Below are 17577 nucleotides of genomic sequence, written 5' to 3'. Positions count from 1 at the left end.
GTGAGATTTTGAAGGAAAGAATAAAAGTACAAATCACCAAATTTGTGATGAACCATTTCAAGGCCACCCTGCCGATACAATGGGTTATTTACCTTGGACCTGTACACCAGGTTCCACTACATACTCTCCCAATAATTTCCTGTACGTTGAGTTAGCAGCATCTATATTTGATACTCTTTTTTTTAACTCCAACAGAAATTTAACTAAAAACCCAAAACTGCCCAGATTAATCACAAAGTAGAGCAGTCTACCAATATTTGGAGACATATATCACCCTGGGGTATAGGAACCAGATCTAACCAGGGAAGTGCTGATTATTACATTTTCAGTGTAATTTTTCTATGTTCAAAATAAGCAAATGCTATAAACCAAGCCTTCATTTACTGTTTTGTTGATTGTCTACAGATTCAAAAAAGTGATGGAAAATATAAGGCAGCTAAAGTGTGTGTCACATGTGCTTTTTTTTTTTCCTGGAGAGTCAGCTATTAAACATTTACCAGTATCCCATTAGATAACAGCAATGTAACTTAAAATTTAATACTTCACAAATACAACTCTGGAATGCTATTGCCCCACAACACTGGGTTCCTTGAAATAAGCTAGGGAATAATAAATAGGTCATAATAAATAAGCTAGGGAATAATAAATAGGTCAGTAGTTATCTCCAAGGTAGGTGTTATATTATCATTCCTGTTTTACAGCTGAGAAAAGTAAAATGTCTATGATTCAATTTGAACTAAGATTATCCTGACTTCAATTTCAGCACTCCGTCCATTGTGCCATCAGTTACCACTAAGAAACCAAGCAAAACCAAATCCCTCACACGTAAAAAATAGGGTCTCCATTAGATGTAATTAGATTAGATCAAGAGCCACTTTAAATAATTCAGCTGAATGACAGAAAATAAAGAGATTTCTAACTTCTTTGTGTACTCTAAAGGATATGGTCTGAAACTGGTTGGCATACCTGGGGACGTTGCTGTTTGAATCTTCACTTTCATTGGCCAGGCCACCAAATAAATAACATTTATTACCATATAAAGAAAAGCTATGTCCAAGTCGAGGACAAGGAGGTAAGCCTGTAGCCAGAGGTCGAGGTTTCACTTTTTTCCAAAGCCAACGGCTTGCCTTTTTTAAAAAAAGGAAAGGAAAGAAAAGATGACTTGTGTTCATATCACCAAGAGTATAGAAGTCATTATAATAAACTTGAGATTTCCCTTTTTTCTAAAGCTAATGGCTTATCTAAAAAAAAAGAAAAGATGACTACAAGTGCTTAAATCACCAAGAGCATAGAATCATTATAATAAACAGTATCCAGAATGTAAATTAAGACAGGTCCAATATAATTGGGGTTCCTTCTCCCTTACCTACCTAAACTTTATTTTTTTGAGGGAAAAGAACAAACAAGGAATTTTAAATACACACACACACATACATATTCCAGGATACAGGTATCAAAGAATTTCTGTAATTGAAGCCCCATATTATTTTACAGAATAATGTAGTTATGACATGAATAATGATGATGATAGATACTTTAAGGCTTGCAAAATAGTTTACATATGCTGTCATTTGATTTAAGTAGAGAATGGTAATTCTGGGGTACTTGAATCCTGAAATACTTTGTAAATAGATGTAGCATCTCTTAAATGATGTTAAATATAATTCATCTCAAGTATTCCTTCTGTTATCATTTTCTCCACATGGGAAGCAGTGAAACATCAACTTATAATTAACCAGAACTCTAGCTTCTCCAGTTTCTTGGTCTCACATTTCTGTCTCAAATACTAAGTAAAACCACCTTTCAAAACGATTGCTTATAGATGGATCTATTTTGTCCTTAGGTGATAGTCCAAGCTTCCAGGTATGAAAGCCAAAGGAAGCTACTGCAGAGGAGTAGAGATGGTTAAGTTTAACTGAGACAAAACGAATAATAAAATAGCCACCTAAAGTCTGAGTGCAGAATTAAAATGTGTAACATGTTTCTAACATAGGACAAATCGCTACTTCCTGAAATGGAAACAGTTGCTATTTATAAAAAGAATTTGCACACTACTCACAATCTTGAAGCGTTACCAGAATGGGGGGGGGGGGGAGAATTTCAAAGGAAAGCAAGTGGTGCTCACCTGTAATTCATAGAGCTCATTACTATATCTTCCATATTCAACCATTCCTCCAAAGACTAGGATTCTGGTGCCATCACAGACAAACCCATGGGCAGCACATCCTGGAGGAATATCACCTCTAACAGCAGGAAGGAACCACTGGTTTGTAACTATCAAAAAAAACCCCAAACAAACAAGGAATCCAATTAAAATCACAGCACCAATGGAGTTTAAGGGAACTGGAGGTCACCTGAACCTGGGATTTTATCACTGGGAGAGAGAGAGCTCGAAGTGAGAAATCTTCCCCCACTCCAAAATGTAAAACAAGCCACACACTTGTGGACTTGACCAGTGAAGGAATTTGTTTTGCCTGTCTGCAGATTTGTCAGCTTTTTTTTTTTCTTTTTCCTTTTAAACTGAAGTTGGGAGTAAGAGAACATGCATGTTAAGTTAAAGTAAAATGAAAAATAAATTAAATGATAGGAAGGAAGGCGAGAGGAATGAAAGAAAGGAAGGAAGGGTGTGGAAGGAAGAAAGAAAAAGGAAAGAAGAAAAAGAAAAGAGGGTGGAAGGAGGGAAGGAAAGAAGAAAAGAGAGGGTGGAAGGAAGAAAGAAAGGAAGTAAGGCAGAGAGGGCGCAAGGAAGAAAAAGAAAAGAGGGTGGAACGAGGGAAGGAAAGAAGAAAAGAGAGGGTGGAAGGAAGAAAAAGAAAAGAGGGTGGAAGGAGGGAAGGAAAGAAGAGAGGGTGGAGGGAAGAAAGAAAAAGTAAAAAAGGAAGAGAGTGGAAGGAAAGAAGGCAGAGAGGGTGGAAGGAAGAAAAAGAAAAGAGAAGATGAAGGAAGGCAAGAAGAAAAGAGAGGGTGGAAGGAAGAGGGAAAGCCGAGGGAGGCGGGCGGGGAGAGCTCGGCGAGCCGGTGTCTAGCGGCCCCGGAGCTGCCCGGCCCGGGCCCCGGCCCCCCGCCTCCCCGGCCCCCCGCCGCCCCGGCCCCCCGCCGACCCCCGACCCCCGACCCGGCCCCCCGCCTCCCCGGCCCCCCGCCGCCCCGGCCCCCCGCCGACCCCCGGCCCGGGCCGCGCTACCCGCTCCTCTCTTCCCGGCGGGCCGGGCCGGGGGGCGGCGGGGGGCCGGGTCGGGGAGGCGGGGGGCTGCCGCGGGGGGCCGGGTCGGGGGTCGGGGGTCGGCGGGGGGCCGGGTCGGGGGTCGGCGGGGGGCCGGGGCGGCGGGGGGCCGGGTCGGGGGTCGGCGGGGGGCCGGGGAGGCGGGGGGCCGGGTCGGGGGTCGGCGGGGGGCCGGGCCGGGGCGGCGGGGGGCTGCCGCGGGGGGCTGCCGCGGGGGGCCCCGGGCCTGCTCGTGCCCGCCTTCCGCGGCGCCCCCGGGCCGGGGCAGTGACAGCGCCTCCCTTCCTCCCCGGGCCCCCGAGGAAGGCTGGGGGCGCCCCCGCCTGTGGGGGCAGGGGGCCCGCGCCCTGGCCGGGCACCCCGCCGCGGGGGGACACCGAGGCGCGGCCGCCGCGGGGCTCCGGGCCGGGCCCGGGTCAAGGGCAGCGGCGGGGTCGGCGCCCCCCGCGGCCCGGGGCCAACCGCCGCCTACCCGTGTTGTAGACGTGCAGCTCGTCCGCGATGCCCTCGTTGCCCCCGCCGAAGATGATCATGAGCTCCCGGATGGCCACGGCCCGGTGCCCGTGCCGGGCGCGGGGGACCTGCCCCGTGAAGGAGGAAACCCGCCTCCAGTTCAGGAGGGAGGGAGCCGCCATCTTGCTCACCCCCGCCCCCTCGGCGGGCCCACAATGCAGCGCGCCCGGCCGCGCAGCCGCTCCGCCTCCTCACCTCGCGGGGGGCGGGGCCGGGGCTCGGGGGGCGGGGCGGGGGCGGGGCTCGGAGGGAGAGCGGAGCCCCGCGGGGAGGGGGAGGGGGAGGGGCGGGGCGGAGCCGCCCCACCCTGCGGGGAGAAGACAGAAAGGTGAAGGAAGGAGGAGCCCCACCCTGAGGGGCTTAGAGAGGGGGAGGGGGAGGAGGCAGAGCCCGGGGTCCCCCCCCCAGCCCCCTCCTCCAGGAAGAAGGCGGGCAGGTGAGGGCAGGAGCCCGGCCGGTCCGCCCCGGGGCCTGGACCTGCCGATGGAGGCAGAGCTCTGCCCCCAGCCGCTCCCCGCCGCCCTCACCCAGCAGGTGTGTGCCCTTTCTCCTTGTCCAGTCCCTCCTCTCAGTGATCTTTGCGCTGACGTGGTTGCAAGCACAGTGTGCGTTCCCCGGGCTGTGCATCAGTTCATAAACATCCTGTCACTATTTTCTGGACTCTGCGGTTTCTTATGATCCTTGATGCTGTTCTCTTAGCCTTCTCTAAGGGTGCTGCTTTATGACTATTCTTTTTCTCCTCCAAAAGAACCCACTTCCATTATTGACTCGGTGTGAAGAAACCCTTCTTGTATCCCTGAAATAGTTTTCAATACTGTCAGAAGTCTATTCAGACTGGGTAAGGATCTACACAAAACCAAGAAGTTAATACAGAAAGTGAGAGTTTCCAGAAGGAATGGAGAGGCCCAGCTACATTTTGGATAAGGAATTAATTAATGAGAAGAAGCTTCAGGCCTCAGCCCTGGTCTTTTCCCTCCTCTTTTGTCTGCAGGCTATGAAACTTTCCTAGGATTTGGGAGTTTCCCAACCAGGACCCAGCAGCATCTCTGAAACAGCTGCCAGCATTGTCAGTGTTAGACAGGACAAAGATTTGAGGCCCCAAGAGGAGCCCAGAAGAAAACCCACACCGTACCTAAGTAGCTTTTTTAATTAATATTTTCTTCAATAAACACAATTTTATTTTCTCTACAAATTCTCCCATTAAACAACAACACCAACAATAGGTCTTAGAGACTATAAACTGTGGGCAGAGTTCTGACAGAACAAAGCTGTGGATGATTCTGTGAAAACTTGTCACCAAGCTGTGGCCTTGGAGTCAGGAGGACCTGAGTTCAAATGTGACCTCAGACATTTAATAATTGTCTAGCAGTGTGCCCTTGGGCAGGTCACTTAGCCCCATTGCCTTAAATAAATAAATAATTTTTTGGGAAAAATTACTAGTGAGGGGCAGCCAAGTGGCACAGTGGATAGAACACCAGCCCTGGAGTCAGGAGGACCTGAGTTCAAATGTGGCCTCAGACACTTAATCATTACCCAGCTGTGTGGCCTTGGGCAAGCCATTTAACTTCATTGTCTTGCAAAAAAAAAAACCAACCTAAAAAATTGTCAGTGAATTTATACTAAAGGAGATTACAACAACAAATATATATTGTACTGGTATTGTGGTTTGTTTTGATCTAGATGAGAGAACAAGGTAATTTAATGGCGTAAAAGGCTTAGGTTCATAGCATCTTGGAGACCTTATCTCCAGAACTAGGAGGGACCTCAGAGGACAAGAAGCACAGCACAATCATTTTTCAGTTGCATCCAACTCTCTGTGACCCCATTTGGGAGTTTCTTGGCAAAGACACCGGAGTGGTCTGCCAATTTCTTGTCTTATTTTACAGATGAGGAAACTGAGACAAACAAGATGAAGTGAATTGCCCACAATCACACAGCCTGTGTTTCAGATTTAAACTCACAATCTATAATGCACAGTATCCATTATTGCCCATTATTGTACAGCTGAGAAAAGTGAGGCCTAAGGAGGTTAAATATAGTTATCCAAAGTCACACCGGTAGTGATCTAATCATTCTACTTCTAAACTATTACTTAGTTTCTCCAGGCCTCAGTTTTGCCATCTATAAAATTAAAATAATAATACCTTACAGCATCATTGTTTTCAAAGGAGATGCCAAATATAAAATGTTATATAAATGTAAACTATTACATATTACATAACTGCCATATAAATGTAAGCTAGTTCCTCTCTTGGCTTCACTTCTGATTCTCTAGAGTTTGACATCATGCCTCAGATGCCTTCTCACTGATGAAGTTCCCGCCATTCCTGCAGCCCCCTTCTCCCATTGGTGAGTTCTTAAAACTTCCATTTTGAGAAAATACCCAGCTTAGCCATCCTTCATTCCTCTGGCAACTCCACATATAGTGCTCAGGACTTTACCACCACACCCCATTTCAGCTTCATTTTTAGTGTTTTCTATCCTCATTAGAATATAAGCTCCTTGAGGGCTTTAAAAAAATTACATCTATCTTCCAAATACTTTGCGCAGTGTTCAGCAAACATTGTTCAATGATTTGTTGTATAGTAAATAAATTTTATTTGGATCTTTACTAGTAAACCTACTTTCACCCAAACCTGGATTCTTTGTGGGGGGAATACCTGGTACTTAGATAAATCCTGATTGGATCCTGAAGGTGACACTTCCTATTTCGGGGACTAATTAAATTTGTTGCAGAAACTTTTAGGAAAGGGATTTCAGAGACAGTTATAGGCAAAGTTATAAGAAAGTGGTCAAGAAAAAAAGAAACTTGAATAGTGGACTGCCCCACAGAACTATGGGACACATATGAGAGCCAACCTTAACTTCTAAGGCTGGCAACTTCCAGGGCTGATTGAGGATCTCCCCTGGATAAAATTGGTCTTTCTGCTTGACATAAGATCTTATCTGATTTCCCATGTGAAGACTATGATAAGTTTTAGATATTTTTCACATACTCTGATATCAGTTGGCTGTTTTGCTTAGAAAAATGGATTTGCTTACTATGTCACTATTTGTGTTGATGGTGAGTTTGGAAGGAGTTAACTTAGATACATGCTGGCATGAATTATATTTGTAATCTTCAAAAAAAAAAACCCGAGAAGTATAGAAACGTTCTTGTGTTCATAAAGATTCCTTTTTTAAAAAATACTTAATATAAAGATGATAAATACCAAAACAAGTATGCACATATAAAAATGGAAACTTAGAAAAAAATCTAGATCAGAAGAAATACGAAAACAAACTGGGAAAAACAAAGGAACTTAAGACACATGTAAAATTATAATTTCCTACTCCCCTCCCCTCCATATTTAGTCAAATTAGTATGTCTAGGAGCAAGAGTCCTAATTTTTTGTTGTTCATATCATTAGACTGGGAGTTCATTAAGGGCAGGAATTGTCTTTTACCTTTCTTTATATTTATATGGTGTAACACTAAATAAATTTTTATTAACTGACTGATATCAAAGGAATAGTCCATCATGGAACAAATATCCCTCTGTGGCATTCTGGGAGATATAACACTGAATCTTAAATCATGAGTGTGGCCCAATATGGCAATTCTCGCCTTCTTATAGAATGCTTTTTCTTCTTGGTAACTTTATCAGTTATTATAATTTTGTCCATGTCCACTTATCTATATAATTCAGCCAATATAAAGCACAAAGGGCACTCATAAAAGGTGAATAATTGATTTTTTTCATTTGTAATAAATATGTAGTAGTCAGCTCTAATGACTCAGATACAGGATTTTGCTCACTTCTCCCTTTAGAAGTCCTCGATTCCTTCAAAGTACAACTCAAGTCTCTCCCACAAAATAATGTTTTGTCCTTCATTTTCTTTTCTTTTTTTTTAAATTCTTTTTTTTTATTAAAGATATTATTTGAGCTTTTACAATTTTCTCCGAATCTTGCTTCCCTCCCCCCACCCCCACCCCGATAGCATTCAGTCAGTCTTTACTTTGTTTCCATGTTGTACCTTGCTCCAAATTGGGTGTGATGAGAGAGAAATAATATCCTTAAAGAGAACAGAATTCTCAGAGGTAACCAGATCAGGCAATAAGATATCTGGTTTTTTTTTCCAAATTAAAGGGAATAGTCCTTGTACCTTGTTCAAACTCTACAGCTCCTTATCTGGATACAGATGGTACTCTCCTTTGCAGACAGCCCAAACTTGTTCCCCATTGTTGCACTGATGGAATGAGCAAGTCCTTCAAGGTTGAACATCACTCCCATGTTGCTGTTAGGGTGTACAGTGTTTTTCTGGTTCTGCTCATCTCACTCAGCATCAGTTCATGCAAATCCCTCCAGGTTTCCCTGAAATCCCATCCCTCCTGGTTTCTAATAGAACAATAGTGTTCCATGACATACATATACCACAGTTTGCTAAGCCATTCCCCAATTGAAGGATATTTACTGGATTTCTAATTCTTTGCCACCACAAACAGGGCTGCTATAAATATTTTTTGTACAAGTAATGTTTTTACCCTTTTTCTTCATCTCTTCAGGGTATAGACCCAGTAGTGGTATTGCTGGGTCAAAGGGTATGCACATTTTTTGTTGCCCTTTGGGTATAGTTCCAAATAGATCTCCAGAAGGGTTGGATGAGTTCACAACTCCACCAACAGTGTAATAGTTTCCCAGATTTCCCACATCCTTTCCCGTCCTTCATTTTCAAAGAAGATCACCACATCAGGGAGGTGATGCTATGGCAAGCACGTGACTTGGATTTGAGTGAGGGGGAGCTGTGCTCGGTCACCAGATTCATTTTCTCCTTCAGAACCATCTGGATCCAGTGGCCAGATATGAATCAGGATGATAGGAAATGATCCCGGATATGAGGCAATCAGAGTTAAGTGACTTGCCCAAGGTCACACAGCTAATAAGAGTCAAGTGTCTGAGGCCAGACTTGAACTTCTGTCCTCCTGAATCCAAGACCAGTACTCTATTCCCTGCACACTTAAACTCCCACCTTTCAAGCTCTCTACATTTGAACTGATGGCAACCAAGTAGCATCATGGGAAAAGTGTTAGACCTTAGTTCAAATCCTTTCTCATACACTTGGGAAAATTATAAGCTCTCTTTTGCATTTCCCTTATTTGTCAAATGAAAATAATAGCACCTTCCTTGCAGAGTTTTAGTGAGAATAAAGTGAGCTGTTATTTTTTAGAATGAGTTACAAACCTCAGTGAGCTTCATAAATGCCAGATATTACTGCTGTTGTTGAAATTGTAGAACTTAGCTTCTACTTCACATTTACTTCTCTTTATACAATTTATATTCCTTCAATAGAATGTAAACTCCTCAAAGGTAGGTTCTATTTTTCATTTTTTCATTGTAGTCTCAGTACCTTACACCTTCAGAAATATTAGTTAAATTAAAAGTTACACTGACTTTTTAAAAAAGTTTTATTATTTAACTATCCCTCAGGCACCCATGATTTCATTGGTGTGGGCCTGCTAATGAAATCAAATTTACTATAAAAGTCAAACATACATATTTAAGACTCTTATGATCTCTTCTAATTCCTTTGGGCAATTGATTTTTAGATACAACCAAAAAGAAAATCTGCATGTAATAAATTTGGAAAACTAACTGATGAAGAATTTGCCATTGCTACTTTTCATTAAATCTTTGATTTGGACAGGACCTCAAAGGTAAAGCTGGATGGGGCCTTAGAAGAGGATCTTTTCCTCTGGGTTTTCCTTGTCTCTGAGTCCAATGTACTACACCCTTGTACCACAAACTAATGAAAAGGACAATTTCAGCGAAACCTTGGAAGACTTACGTGAATTGATGCAGAACAAATGAAGTGAAACAAGAAAACAATGTTAAAAAAAAAACCCAATACACTCTTCTTTAAAAGACTTGAGAACTCTGACCAGTACTGTGACCAACCATGATTCTAGGAGATCTATGATAAAACATATTTCTCATATCCTGAAAGAAATGTAATAGAGGGAAGAATGGGGAATAAGGATATATATCTATACATGTGTATACATACATATATATATATATATACACAAACACACACACATATTTGTACATACCTACCCATGTGTATTATATGACCAATGGAGGAATTTATTTTACTTTATTCTGAACAATTGTTTAAAGATTTTGTTTTAATTTTCCCTTTTTCCAACAGAATGGGAGAGAGGGAGAAATAGTTGATTTTTATTCATTTAAATTTTTGAAAAATTCAATCCATTCGAATGCAAGAAGTATATGTTTCATACAGCTTGCACTAGGAACCCAAAGGCAAAAACAACAGACCTTGTCCTCAAGGAATTTGCATTCTATTAGGTGGACACAAGAAGGAAACAGATAAGCCTATTTGTGATAATTTGAAGAGGCAGGGAACATTAACAAGTAGGAAGAGTAATAAAAGTCCTCCAACTCTCCTCTTTCCATTTTTTTTTCACAATAGAAAACACAATAACATTATTTTCTTGATGCAGAGTATTTGGGAATACTGGCATACACAGATTTTGAAGAATCAAAATTACAAAAGGCAATGGACAGATACATAATGAACGTAAGTAGATTGTCACGTCACCAATGCTGACTTGTATTCAAGAAATAATTTGAAAGGTATAAGAAAGGGACAGCTAGGTGATACAGAGCACTGACCCTGGAGTCAGGAGGACCCAAATTCAAATCCAAACTTAGATACTGAATAATTAGCTGTGTGACCTTGGGCAAGTCACTTAGCCCCATTGCCTTATAAAATTTTTTAAAAAGGTATAAGAAAGACACAGCATGGGAAGGAAGGATATGAGTCATGTCATGAGAGATAATGATGAATAACCTGAGCATGACTGGGATACTCTTAACATATGACAAGACCTGGGTAAATATTTTTTGGAGGACATATGGAAAAACATGGATAAGAGGTGCTCAGCATTTGACAACATACTTGGGTTTCAATCTGCACCACTGGAGAGAATACATGCATCAATGAGATCACAGATATGTTGAAGATTTGTAGGAATACACTTGCTAATCCAATACTCTATTATTCTTAGAAGAAAACTGACCCAAGAATTGAGTCTTGGTCCTTTAACTGGAGATTTTGATGTGGAAGAAAGTACTGAAAAATGGAGAAGAAATATGGGACCAGGAGTTTGGAAAAGAGAGTTAAGTTTTAAGGAGTCACCTTGGTACAGCAGTAAGTGTTAGATTTGGAATCTGAGAACCTGGATTAGATCAGGAAGACCTGAGCTCAAATTCAGCCTCAAACTTTTATTCACTGTGTCACCTTGGGCAAGTCACTTATCCTCCATCTGCCTCAGTTCTTTTGTCTTAAAAATGAGAATAATCATAGTAGCTATTTCTCAGGTGGTTGTGAGGGCCAAAAGAAATATTCAAGTACTTAAAAAACCTTGCTTATATAAATGATAGCAATTATCATTAGGAAGTTTTTTCTGATATCAATCTGAAAAACAACCTCTTTCACTTCCTTCCATTCTCTGATCCTAAGGTCTAGCTGTAATTCCACCATCACAAACATAACCCGTGATCATGACTGATTCCATTCAATTCTCTCTGCCTAATAAGTAAAACAAAGGGCTTGGATCAGATCAGAATATTTATTAACATCTTAGAGTTGCCAAGCATTATGCTAAGTGTTAGAAAGATAAATAAAGCTAAAAAGAAAGTCTCTACTCTCAAGGAGTTTTTCTACTTTCTTTCTCTTTCTTATTATAACATTAACATTATTTTAAAATTCTGAGTTCCAGGTTTTCTCCTTTCCTTCCAACCTTTCCCCACCCACTGAGAAGACAAGCAATATGATATCATTTATATAGACAAGTCCTGCAAAGCATATTTCCACATTAGCCATATTACCTAAAAAAATTGGAAAGCAAGAAAATAAAGTGAAAAAAATATGTTTCAATCTGAACTTAAAGTCCATTCTTTTTTTTATCTGATAGTGGATAACATTTTTCATCCTGGATCCTTTGGAATAGTCTTGGATCATTGTCTTGATCGAAGTAGCTAAGTTTTTCACAGTTGATCATTATTACAGTTTTGTTGTTGCTGTGTACAATGTCGTTCTGGTTGTGCTCATTTTTGCATCAATTCCTTTAAGTCTTTCTGAAATCATCCTGCTCATCATTTCTCATAGTACAATAATATGCCAGTCATATGTTCAGTCATTGCCCAATTGATGAACGGCCCCTCAGTTTCCACTTCTTTGTCACCACAAAGTTAGCTGCCAAATATTTTTGTACATATAGATCCTTCCCCCCCCCTTTTTTTTTTGCAGATCAAAGATTCTTAACCTGGGGCCTATAAACTTTCTAGAAGATTTTTTTTGGGGGGGGTAGTGAGTCAGTTGGAATTAAGTGACTTGCCCAAGGTCACACAGCTAGTAAGTGTAAAGTATCTAAAGGCAGATTTGAACTCGGGTCCTCCTGACTCCAGAGCCAGTGCTTATTCCACTGCACCATTTAGCTGGCCCCTGCCTATTGACATCCAAGGAGTTAATAGATTTCAGAGAGCCTGTTAATCGGGATAGGATATACATCCATACATATATATATGTATATATATATATATATATATATATATATATATATATATATATTCACCAACATTTGGTTTCCTCTTTAATTCCATTTATTTCATTTTCTGTGTTTAAAAATATTATTCTGAGAAGGGGTTCTTAGTTTTCATCAGATGGACAAAAGCATTCAGAATATGAAAAAGGATTAGAACCCTTGGGTTATATTCTGTTAGTTCCTTCCAAAAGCTAACATTCTAGTCTATTTTGTCATCAAAGTGTTTCCCATTCCATGGCAGACCCTTGGAAGAATAGCACCCTAGCAAAATAACTTTGATAAGTATTGAAATGAAAAGAAATCTCTGTAGTTCTTTCTATCACTTTGTAGCTTTTCTTCTCCACCCACCACCCCCTCTGTCTCTCTGCTTCTGTTTCAGACACCTGACTCCAAAGTCTTTCTACATCTTCCACATTCCTCAGTTTTGCTATGCCAGAAAACCTCTGGCCAGTCTCCAGTTAAGGACTCCAGGCTCAGTATATGCTTTTTGTCTACTTCTAAGGATCTGAGGGCTAGTTTCTTCATAGATCAGAACAGCATTCAGAGGGATGGATGCCAAGGCTTGTTCCGTGGCTGCCAGCTGCCTGAGTGGGTCATCCCAAAAATATGCCAGCTGGAAAACTCTTTTACTCTTTGATGGAAGAACCTTGTCATATCACATGTATGTTTGTATGAGGGAGAGAAGGAGAAAGAGAAGAAAGCAAAGGGGAAGTAGGAGGAAGGGACAAAGGAAAGAGTAGAGAGTTGATAGAATGTGAAAGAGGGAGGGCAATAGAGAGAGAGAGAGAGAGAGACAGAGATAGAGGGAGAGAGACAGAGAGACAGAGAGGTAAAGACAGAGACAGAGAAATAGAAACAGAAATAGCCAGAGAGACAGACACACACACACACACACAGAGGGGCAGCTAGGTGGTGCAGTGGATAGAGCACCGGCTCTGGAGTCAGGAGGACCTGAGTTCAAATCCAGACTCAGACAATTATTAATTACCTAGCTGTGTGACCTTGGGCAAGTCACTTAACTCCATTACCTTACAAAAAAGAAAAAAATACAAAAAAGAAACAGAGAGGGTGAGGGGAGAAGGGGAAGAGACTGAAGAATTTTAGCAAAAAAGGACTTCAGGAAAACTAAAGGGTTAAGAGTTTGCTTTTCATGATCTTTCGCCTTTATCCCAATAGGGAAGGAGGAGGGGCTCAGCCATTCTGCTGGCTGGCAGTGTCCTTTTCCTCTTTTTAGCCCCTTCTGGGAAACCTTGTTGTTGACATGCTGTGCACTCTGGGGGTTGGCTAGGGATCTGGGAGGAGGTCCTGGCAGATGAGGCAGAGCTGGGCCTCATGCTTCCCAGCACATCTGGAAATAGTTAGGAGCCTGCCTTGCTCCTCTGCTGCAACGTCTGAATTCTGAGCTGCCTCACAGCAGTGCCATGGAGGAAGCCAGAGCTGCTCCAGAGTAAACTAGAAGCAAGGCAGAGAAAAGGAATTCCCTTTGGGAAACACAGCATTGGTCCTTTGGGACCTTTGGATCCTTAGGATTTCCAATGGGATCTTTGGAAGAAGCGACGGCAATAAAAAGGGCGGTGGCCGGGAATTGAGTATCCTCCTCCCTGCTGCTGATCAGGCCAGAGGAGCCCTAAGTCCTGCCCTCATATTAAAGGTAAAAGAATTCTTCACCAGAAATTCCTGAGCAGCCTTGACTTTTCTTCATTTGATTCTGTTCAACAGTCTTTTTTCCCCCTCTTTCTCATTTTGCTAGTAGATTCTGATCGTTAAGCTCTCCAAGTCAGACTCCCAGCCTCAACCTTTTTTCAGAAATCCCTGTTTCTCACATCTCAAAGAAAATAGTTTTGTAAAAACAGCTAATCCAGGGAGATGCTTCATGCTACATTGGATAGAAGATTGCAGGGGATTAAAAAAAACTGGCCTTGGCGTCTAGACCTGAGATCAGACCTTCCTCTGGTACAGCCTAACTGGGGGTTGGTAAATAAGTCTTGCTCTGAGGGCTTTAGTCAGCTCCTTAAGGTTCTAGGTCACAGAAGAGTTGGCTATCTGCAACAGTGAAAGGAATCTTTAATGGGGAGTTCCTAGCATTCCCTGTAAAGAAATCATAATTTTATATACAATATAGAGATACATATATATATATATAGGGATACATAAATATATATATATTTGGAGATATATATATATATATACAGCTGTATCTCTATATATTTATATCTTTATATTCTGGTTTATCATTTGTATCAGATTTTATCTATGGAAACTAACTAAGACTCAGTTAGAACTGGGGGTTGAATAGGGTTTAAAGAAAGGATGGCACTTGGTATCATGGGGACTTTGGAGGTCATCTAGTCCAAAGTCTTCATTCTGCCATTTTTCCCCATTAAGGGAAGTAAGTGATTTGCCCAAGATTATAAAGATGAGAAGTACTTGAGGTGAGATTTGAACCCAGGTTCTCTGACTCCAGAGCTAACCATGTCATGACACTGTCTCCTTCTTGTAGGACTAAGTCAGAAATACAAATTGGTTTTATTTAGTGATAGATTCTCCTCTCCAAAAAATTACAGCCCTTTGGTGACTAAGGGAATAATAAAAGAACTCAGTAGACTGTCAATCTACATTTTTACATTCCGTTTGGCTAAAAGTAATCACAAGATCATTTTTGGAACTTTTTCATATGTTGTAATGTTTTTCTATCACCTTTGGTTTATCAATATAAGAAATACACTTATAAGGTAAATTAATAAGAAAATTGGAGAAGAGAAAACTCTTGGTTATGTAAGGAAGAATAGCTTAAATGAATCAAAGGATTGGCACATGGAAGTGTGATTAGACTTGTTTATTTGGTCCCTGAAGACACAACCAGGAAAATGGGTGGAAGCAGCTGAGAGGCAAGTTTAAGCCCATAAGGAAAAACTGGGTTCAGTATCACTTGAAGTCTTTAGAGAATGCCCGAATTGCCATCTTATCTGGGAGAGGGAATTTGTGTTCCAGCTTATATTGGACTAGCCAAGCTAGAGAGCATACTCTTTTCATATTTCTCTGTCTCCCCAGCTCTTAGTACACCTCTTAGTACATAGTAGGTGCTTAATAAATTCTAGATATCCTGACTGAATAAGATATGAATTGAAGAGAAGTTTTCATCAGAGAAAAAAAGAAAACATCTCGGTTGTGTTTGCATGTTACAAAACATCTGGATGAAGAGGGACTCAAGGCAATTCTTTGTCTGGATGTTTGGCAGTGTGTGGATCTGAGATTCAGATGACTTTTTTTATCCAGATGGCCTTGTTTCAGGTTGAGAGGTTCTCTGTTTGATATTCCCTTCATGTCACATAATGAAGTAATAATTCATTCAAAAAGAAGAATGACTTCAATTTCTGTACAGCTTTACATCTTACAAAACAATTTCAGTAGATCACTGACCAGTGACAGTAGCAAAACAGTGGCCAGAAATATGGTGCTGATAATTCTGCATTATGCACAAGATTCCTAGAGAATAGGAATTTCTTCTGTGTCTAGATGCTGTGAGCTCTCACATGGTTTTCATTTATGTTTAATGCTTTAAAAGATCAAAGAAAGAAGAAATTTCCTTTGCTTTCTTTCAGTTAATCTCTCTTCCTCCACCTCTTTAGGTACTAACACTTTGGGTTATAATCCACCATATTTCCACCTGCCCTATTGAAGCATAGCTTTTGCCTTGAGTGCTTTTTAGATTTCTTCAAGATCATAGATTTAAAACTGGGAGGGAACTTTGGGGTCAGATCCATTTTTCTTATTTTACAATTCAAGAAACAGGCTCAGAGAAATTAAGACTTACTCAAGGTCACAAAGGTAGCAAGCTAGTTGCAGTGCCAAATTCCACCCTGGTCATCTGACTCTAAGTCTAGAATTATTTTACCACTTTGGCTCTATCTTGATTTAGTTTTGCTCCCAAAATTGCTATCCATGAGGTTACCCTTTGATACACAATTTAATTCATCTTTCCTAAGTCTTTTTTCCCCCCTAAGCCTGATTTCCTTTTTTATTTTCTCTCTCTGATCTCTGTTTGAAGGTGTTCTGTTGATTCTTTCATTTAAAGATTCTTCATATTCCCAAATCTTCTTGCCATTTTCTCAAAAGAGCTCAACTCTGCCTTGTCCCAGCATGATTGTAGGATCATAGAGTGGCAAATCTAGAACTGGAAGAAACCTTAGAAGTCATTTCATTTTACACTTGCGGAAACTGAGGCACAGTAAGGCCAAGTTATTTCTCCAAGTTGAACCAAAATCTTTTGATTTCAAGTTCATTATTCTTTCCATTGCACCACACTGTCACAGATCACTGGGGTAATGCTTTTTCTCCACCCTTTCACATCCAGATCATCATGACTCCAATTTCTAATTCAACAGAAATGAGCATAAAAATCCAACCACCTTCCTACCTGTATCCCCTTTTACAATGTACAAAATAAATAAGAACTTTTACAACCTATGAGATTTAGGGACAATCTCTTAACCTCTCTAGACCTCAGTTAAGCCAGCAGTAATCAATAAATTGAGTCAATGGGCTATCTCAGTGACTGAAGACCACAATGTAGGGCTTACTAGCCTTCATATAGTTTTGGGAAGTACACAGAACTGAACTGGGTAGGTGAGAAAGACAATTCAGTTAGTTATAGGGTAGATAGTATCATGGGAGTGAAAACATGGTTGCTTCCATTAAGGAAAGGAGGCTAGCACCCACCTAGGTCTAGAAATTATTCCTCATTGTCATTAAGGACTGCATGATTCATTTATGGGATCCATCTACCTACCAAAGATAGTGTTAGTGGATCAGGGATAGCTCTCTCCAGGGCTCCTAGGAGGATTTATTAGGGAGCTAAAACCCTCCTTAATTGCACATGGTCAGGCAAGGATGGATAATGCACCTTGGGAAATACCAGATCAGCTTGTTTCCCCATTTGTTATAATCAGCTCAGAGGGAAAGCTAAATTCCTGGGCTCAATTCAAGGACAATAGGAGGGGAACTTGACTGGTCAATTGGTTGATTCTTGATTTTCATTATTGAAGACCAAAATAACATCCCTGTTAGAAACAGGGAGCCATGTGTGCAACTATGACTGATCAGACGGATATAAGCTCAGAATACTCTACCACAAGACAGGCCCACCTAGGTGTGTTATCTAAACTTACACATCTTGGGTTTCCTTTGAGTTGTTTCATTTTTCCTTGCTTATAGAGCACCATACCCTCTCCAAC

At 41.3% G+C, this 17577-nt stretch overlaps 2 protein-coding genes across 6 annotated transcripts in view; one reads left to right on the top strand and one right to left on the bottom strand.

Annotated features, from left to right (window-relative positions):
• The window catches only part of HCFC2 (host cell factor C2), a 59181-nt gene extending 55253 nt beyond the window's left edge, over nucleotides 1-3928 (bottom strand). For all 4 annotated transcript variants that reach the window (XR_012476293.1, XR_012476292.1, XM_074226739.1 and 1 more), the window contains exons 1-3: nucleotides 3696-3928; nucleotides 2126-2274; nucleotides 967-1127 (exon numbers count right to left, since the gene is read on the bottom strand). Coding sequence is in view for 2 of the 4 variants with exons in the window: in XM_074226739.1 (XP_074082840.1) it covers nucleotides 967-1127; nucleotides 2126-2274; nucleotides 3696-3858 (473 nt within the window). In the remaining 2 variants the exon portion in view is untranslated. The remainder of the gene's footprint in view (nucleotides 1-966; nucleotides 1128-2125; nucleotides 2275-3695) is intronic.
• Nucleotides 3929-13580: 9652 nt separating this feature from the next.
• The window catches only part of GLT8D2 (glycosyltransferase 8 domain containing 2), a 36106-nt gene continuing 32109 nt past the window's right edge, over nucleotides 13581-17577 (top strand). The window contains exon 1 of one of the 2 annotated variants that reach the window (XM_074226736.1): nucleotides 13581-13994. The gene's annotated coding sequence lies outside the window, so the exon portion shown is untranslated. The remainder of the gene's footprint in view (nucleotides 13995-17577) is intronic. The other variant, XM_074226737.1, reaches the window with a different exon arrangement.

Source organism: Macrotis lagotis, chromosome 2 (genome assembly GCF_037893015.1).
Source record: "Macrotis lagotis isolate mMagLag1 chromosome 2, bilby.v1.9.chrom.fasta, whole genome shotgun sequence".
In the NCBI taxonomy this organism is placed as follows: Eukaryota; Metazoa; Chordata; class Mammalia; order Peramelemorphia; family Peramelidae; genus Macrotis; species Macrotis lagotis.
This window is presented reverse-complemented; position numbering and strand designations above follow the sequence as displayed.